The 6,586-nt window shown below is 48.6% G+C and overlaps 2 protein-coding genes across 3 annotated transcripts; both read right to left on the bottom strand.

Moving 5' to 3' along the window:
* Nucleotides 1-423: 423 nt before the first annotated feature.
* SLITRK2 (SLIT and NTRK like family member 2) lies at nucleotides 424-6,254 on the bottom strand. Of its 2 annotated transcripts, none has more exons than XM_056491751.1 (2): nucleotides 5,885-6,254; nucleotides 424-4,913 (listed from the first exon to the last, which is right to left on the bottom strand). In XM_056491751.1, the coding sequence occupies exon 2, from the start codon at nucleotides 4,868-4,870 to the stop codon at nucleotides 2,300-2,302; it is 2,571 nt and encodes an 856-aa protein (XP_056347726.1). In that variant the 5' UTR covers nucleotides 4,871-4,913; nucleotides 5,885-6,254; the 3' UTR covers nucleotides 424-2,299. The 2 variants fall into 2 exon arrangements, with proteins under 2 accessions (XP_056347726.1, XP_056347725.1); XM_056491750.1 differs by lacking the exon at nucleotides 5,885-6,254 and adding an exon at nucleotides 5,389-5,534.
* LOC130253316 (translation initiation factor IF-2-like) lies at nucleotides 5,490-6,167 on the bottom strand. The gene has a single exon (XM_056491812.1). The coding sequence runs from the start codon at nucleotides 6,165-6,167 to the stop codon at nucleotides 5,490-5,492; it is 678 nt and encodes a 225-aa protein (XP_056347787.1).
* Nucleotides 6,255-6,586: the final 332 nt, after the last annotated feature.

Here is a 6,586-nt window from a genome sequence, read left to right as displayed (position 1 = left end):
TTCCCAGGGGAAGGAGCATTAATAAGATAATCAGTACTGGAAGCTTTCAAGCAAGTACCTTGCTCAAAGATGGATGCAATTCCAGTCAAATGTTCCAAGTTCAACTAAAGTGATACCATTTCACCTCCTCCTTGATGTGAGACCATTTTGAAGACTGATTCTTCAGTAGTTCATTGTAGCACTTCAATTTTAAACCTGATCTAATGAACAGCCATAGATGCTATGGATTCTAAACACAAAGAATTGACATGTTAGCATATTCATGTACTCAGATGTCACATAAATCATTAGAAGGCATTTTACTAAGTGACTCAGATATCTGGCAATACACATGCAAAGCCTCTTTAGCTCTTAAATATAAAGCAACTTCCTTTTGGCAATGTCCTGATTAGAACAATATTGATTGTTGTTATTTAGAGCTTAAATGCTATTGCTGAAAATTTCTCCAAGTTGTAGATACTGTATTATTAACTATAGTAAAGCTCTAAAAATCAGTCAGCAGAGGCCACTTCAATCTCTGCATGATAATAAAGGATTATTATGTGCAGTAACCTATTTATGAAAAGGAAACAGTGTGCTTCTTTCAGACCCCATCAATTGCTTTAATAAGGAATTGAAAAGCCTGGCCTACTTTATATGCAGATCACCATCCCAGTTGCATAAGGATTTAGAACAGACAAAACAAAACTGGTTTTGTTGTAAATAAGGGCTGTTTGTTTAAATTGCACAATAATGTTTGCATCTAAAAATTATTTAGAAGCTAATAAGGCTTAATAAAGTTTGACTGTACACTTGTTAATAAAAATGGTTTCAATATTCTCCATGAAGGAAAAGTAAATTGAAGGTGATAACATAAAGCTTGAAGCAAAACAGGCCTGAGTTAATGGGAAAGGAGAAGACTCACTGCATTTGTTCACTGATGGGCTTCAGAAAACCAGTGCTGAGATTGGAATTCAGTTAAAACATTTTATAAAACTTAAGACACTGAACTTAATGGTAGTTTTCTCTAACAGAAGAAATTTAATTATTGCAGTATTACTTCTGCTTTAGAGACAAAAAGCACAGACATAGACATAATTCAGACTACCAAAAGTTAGTGGGATGCACATACTGATTTCAGCTACCTTGATTTGGAGGACTCCAAATTCCCGGATCCAATTTTTACCTTTGGCATTGGTTCATTTGCCTGTTACAAATTAAATGAGGTGTGGGATGACCCCTGCTGGTGTCCCTGCTTATGAAAAAATATGTATCTGGCAGGAAGAGGACATGTTAATTTCAGTCCAAAAAGTTACAAATATAAACTCTGTCACAAAATGTATAAAAGCACTTAATCCAATGCAAAAATATTATGAGTAATGTTCTGTTAAGTATGACAATAATCTAAAGACATTGAACATTACTGTGTTAAAGCTGCAATGCAATGTATTAAGAAGGACATTAATTGTTCAGTTCACTATGACATTGTGTTAAACATCCTTTATTAATGAGCTGTTATTCCCAGCTGAGGCATTTGATAACCTCTAGTCCATTGCTAAATCCTCTCAGTTGATTTCAGTGAGTCACTCTAAACAAACCTAGAGAGAAGAAATACCCCAATAATTTACATTTAAGTCTGTAAGGTCCTAGAACTAGAGTCATTTAAAGAAGGGCAGCTTTCCTATAAATCAAACCCTCTGATTTAATGCAGCTGACATATAGATCTATTTTACAATTTTTTTAATTTCAAAAATACAACACATTAAAATAGGTTCAATTTATCAAAGCTAAGAGCAACAATTAAGTAATAATGTACTTAAAGTGCAAAGGCACTTTAACACAAAAAAGTGACGCCCAGTGGCTATAGTTGGTAATTGAAACAGCAGTACTGTATATTATTATTTACAAAAGAAAGTCATAGTCCAGGAAAAAAAGATCTTTGGAGATCTTCTACATAATACATTAAGTTTCCATTTTGAAATTAAAAGAAAAAATAACAGAAACCCCAAAGACCCCCTTGCTCATTTCCTTCAAAATCAAAAAGAATTATGTAAGATCTATTACAGAAAGATACATTTGCAATGACAGTTCCTAGAGAAGGGTCAAAAGGAGAGAGATATTTCAATAACTTAAAGGGAACATTGTAAAAGCAACATCACATCCCTGCTATGCTGCAAAGGTTCCTTTCCTCTCTCACTCCTTCTCTGATTTAAAAAAGTGGAAATGTTGGGAATGCGACAGATTCGGTACTGAGTTCAGACTCAAAGAAATGTGATGCTGAGCGCATTTTAAAAATTTCTTTTGTCTCCCACCTCCCCCCTCACAGCTGACTGATTGCAGTTTGTTTTTCCAGAACTTCGAGGTAGTCTGGTTCTGTTTGTAGCTTTCCTTGGAGTAAAGGATGCTCAGGTTTAGACTGTTCTGCAAAATATTTCCTGGGAGTTCCATATAAAACAGTTTTATTTATCCTGTCCTGGTTTTGGCGTCTGGATTCATATGAAGGGGCAAACTGCCTTTTGGGTAAGGTACAAAAGTTATAATGAACTAATCCTCCAGTGGGGAGTTCCTTGACCCTTTCTGCAATATTTTGATACAGAAGCTCTGGTTCCCTTGGTGAAGACTGCTTTTCCAGTAATTCAGCTGCACTGATTGTAAATGCAAGACTGGTGGGATCTTCTTTTTTGTGGTCAAGACTGCTATAGCTAAACTCATGGAGATTCCTGTAATAGGCAACTGGATCCCCTTCCTTTTGCATGTAGATTGGGTTTTGGCACATCTGTCCCACAGGAGGGGGAATGTAGTTATAAACATGTCCTTCAGTTTTATCGTGGGTCTCAGTGTTGTAAGACCCATACTGGAGCTGAAATGAACTTATATCTACGTTGTTGGCACTGCTGGGCATGCTCTGCACCCCCTTCCGGCGCTTAAGGACGAAGACAAACAGACCTGCCCCAAAACAAACAGACAAAATAAACACAACCAGCAAGCCTAAAATTAGGACAGACAGCGGAACTTCAGTGTGTAATTCTGGGTAGGAGCTGGGTGAGGCACTGAGATGGGGGGTATCAGTGTTCTGGTTCATGGAGAGGACAGAAGAATCTGACAAGTTGGGGTTCTCTGGGCAGATGGCTTCTTTGCTCAGGAATTTCAGATGCTCTCCAGAGTGCTTGCTGGGAGACTCACATATTACTTCATTGATAACTACAGGGGGATTTGACTGCTGGTTGTTCTGGTCAGTGACTTTCTCTATCCAGTTCCTCAGCCCCAGGATGTCACACGTGCAGTCCCAAGGGTTCTCTTGGAGGTCTATCTGAATCAGAGCTGAGAGCTGGTCCAAGACTCCTCTCACAGGCAGGTGCGAGAAATGGTTGTTTCTAAGGTTGAGCCTGGTGAGGGAAGTTCCTCCAAAGACATTATCGGGCAAGGATCTGAGCAGGTTGTTATTGAGAAACAACAGATGAAGATTACTCAGAGCATCAAATGTGCGTGGCAGGATCTCCTTAATGACATTGTACTCTAGATAGAGATATTGCAGGCTGTGCAGCCCTTCAAACATGGATCGGTACAGAACCTCAAGGTAGTTGCCATTAAGATAAAGCCTGCGTAAACTTGTGAGGTTTGTAAAGGCACCTTCTTGTATCACTGCAATTCTGTTATTTCCTAGATGCAGCAAATCCAGAGAGCTGTACTCTGTGAGATCGGTTCTATAGATGACTTGCAGATAGTTACTGGTAAGGTAAAGTTTCTTTGGACTCGTTGGCCTGGGGTGGAGATCGGAGATGTTACTTATCTTTTTCTCTTGGCAGTTAACATTTAAGCCATTGTCTGAGCTCTGGGATGTACAGATGCAGCCAGCTGGGCATGTGATGGGCACAGGAGACTTTGTCTGGTAAACCATGATAGGTCCAAATATTTGTCTGTCTTTTGACACAGAGACACGGGGGGTGGGGCGGTTCCTAGTTTTGGGTGGCCGGCTGGCTTTTGGGGCCCTGGTGGGATTGATGGCAGAGTTGGCTGTGGGCGATAGCCTCGAGATGTGTGGATCTGAGAGGACAGGGTGTTTTTCCCTCTGGTTTGAATCACTGGAACTTTTCCTAGGGCAGAGATCTTGCCTGGTGAGCTGGGTCACATCTTTCCCGTGAAGCCTGAAGGGGGTTTCACAGACTATCTCACCCACAAACACGGTGATGGTATCTAGCCAGGCCTTGAGTGGCAGCAAGTCGCAGGTGCAGTTCCAAGGATTTTCCTCCAGCTGGATTTCCATGATGCCTCCAATGTGCTCCAGCACACCAGCAAAAGGCATCATCTTCAGCCGGTTCCCCCGCAGGTCCAGGTGAGTGAGGAGCACAAAGCGGAAGACATTGCTGGGCAGGGACAGCAGGAGGTTGTCATTGAGGATCAGCACCTTGAGCTTGTTCAGCTTGCTGAATGCTCCCGCTTCAATGGCACTGATGTAATTGTAATCAGCCTGCAGGTACTCCAGACTCTCCAAGCCCAGGAAGGTGTCTTCCTTCAGCACTTCCAGCTTGTTGTTGTTGAGGTGCAGCCTCTTGAGGGTGCGGAGGCCGCTGAAGGCCCCTGTACGAATCTCCTGCATGTCGTTGTTGCCCAGGTGCAGGGTCACGGCGTTGGAATAGTTGACAAACTCATTGGGGAACAGGCGGGTCAGTGCATTCCCATTGAGAAACAGCTGGTAGATCTTGGACGGGGGCGGCAGGAGGAGGCTGACGGTTGTAAATCCCTTGTTTTCACAATTGATGTTCAGCACGTTCTCCTTCTCCTCGCAAGGGCAGCGGCTCTTGCTGCAAATGTCTTTGGCAGGTTTGCGACTCTCTGTCCACGAGATCCCAGCCACTATTAACAAACTGAGCAACCAAACACCCTTCAGCATCTTTATGCGCCGTCGATCCCTGCTTTGGTACCTATAGTCAAACCTTGTGAGACAGGTAAGGAGAGAAAGAAGAAATCCCCAGTGAACACGGCCGGGAGCAGAGGCTGCACGGGGAGAGCGAAAGCCGGTCGGAAGGCTGGGGGGGAAAGGAAGCTGCAAAGCAGCGACTTCCAAACTCCTCTGGAATCCCCCCCTCCTCCTCCCTTCTTTTCCTCTCGGAAAGCGCCTGCGGAGCTGGTGTGGGGGAAGCCCCGTCGGGGAGATCCCCGAAACCCGGGTCCCCGGCGCTGGGCTCTCCGCCCCATCCCCCGCCCGTCGCGGCCGCCGCCTCCGCCCCGGCGGCCGCCGGCAGCACGATCCCGTCCCCGCTGCCCGTCCCGGAGCCACGGCGCACCGGGCTGCCCGGCCCCCGGTGCCTCCCGGCATCTTAAACCGGGGGACGCAGCGACCGACAGCGAATCCTCCCCGCTGCAGCGGCGCCCCCGGACCGCGCTCCCCGCCGCCCCCCGCGCTCGTACCTGCTCTCGGGGCGCCCGCGGGGGCAGTGGGGGCAGTGGCCGCCGCCGAGAGCCGCCGCGCCCCGGGAGCCAGGCGCCCGGCGGCGAGCGGCATCGCCCGCTCACGCCTCAGCAGGAGCCCAGCGGGGCGCCGCCGTCCCGTCCCGTCCCGGCCGGGCCCGTCCCGGCCGCGGCCGTGCGGGAAGTTGGCCGGGCGGGGGCCGAGAGCGGCGCGGCGGGAGCGCGGGCAGTGCGCGGGCAGTGCGCGGGGCGCGGCGCGGCGCGGCGCTTTTGCCGGGTGCCCCGCGCGGAGCCGCGCTGACGTCAGCCGGGGGCGGGGGGGACACGTTTTTCCCAGCCCCCCTGTCCCACTCCCCGTCCCCCCTTCCCTTCGCGGCTCTCGCAGCCGGCTCCGCTCCCGGCTCGGCTGCTCTTCGCGGGAGCGCTCTGACAGCACCTGCAGGACAGCGCGGGCACTCGGAGCCGGGAAGGGGAATAAGGTAACAAGCAGATTTACCTGGGTCCGGAGAAATTTTGGCCCCGAGTCCCTGAATCCGTGCCCTCAAAATAGAAAGCAAGTCAAGCAGCCTCTTCGGCAGAAGGCAGCCGGCAGGCGCGCACGCACCGCACTCACGCACACCGCACAGAGACACGCACAGCCCGCACACATCCTCCGCACACACGCACAGCCCGCACACACGCACAGCCCGCAGAGAGACACGCACAGCCCGCACACATCCTCCGCACACACGCACAGCCCGCACACATCCTCCGCACACGCCGCACAGACGCGCGCACATCGCACATCGCGCATCACATCCATGCACAATCTGGCTCTCGGAGCAGCGTTGCTGCAAATCTCGGATCTGGCATCAGCATCGATCCCCCGCTCCGGCTGGAGCAGCCCCCTTCCCAAACTGCCGTGACGAGCGCTGCCCAGCACTCTGGTGTTCTACACGTTCAGGGAAGATCAACGCCTTCCACCAAGCCGGGCTGCCAGGCAGCGGCAGTGCCAAGCCTGAATCCCTACATCTTCTGGGACGCTCCCCCGAGTACTGAGCAGCCAGATTTAACCACATCTAACACCATAATTCCCACTGGTGGATTAATCCCACTGTCCCATTGAAATATTGTGGTGTAGCTTTTGGCTGCCTTGAAAAAGAACAAGATGTTGGATCAGGGTTAATGTGACTTTGCTTAAGCTCCGTGCCCTGGGCAC

Source organism: Oenanthe melanoleuca, chromosome 4A, assembly GCF_029582105.1.
Source record: "Oenanthe melanoleuca isolate GR-GAL-2019-014 chromosome 4A, OMel1.0, whole genome shotgun sequence".
NCBI classification, from domain to species: Eukaryota; Metazoa; Chordata; class Aves; order Passeriformes; family Muscicapidae; genus Oenanthe; species Oenanthe melanoleuca.
Note: the sequence above shows the minus strand (reverse complement) of the source record. Positions and strands in the feature narration are given on the sequence as shown.

Bases quoted from the DNA above. Each gene is read 5' to 3' on its own strand.
- SLITRK2 (XM_056491751.1), bottom strand. From the start codon at position 4,870: ATGCTGAAGGGTGTTTGGTTGCTCAGTTTGTTAATAGTGGCTGGGATC.
- LOC130253316 (XM_056491812.1), bottom strand. From the start codon at position 6,167: ATGTGCGCGCGTCTGTGCGGCGTGTGCGGAGGATGTGTGCGGGCTGTG.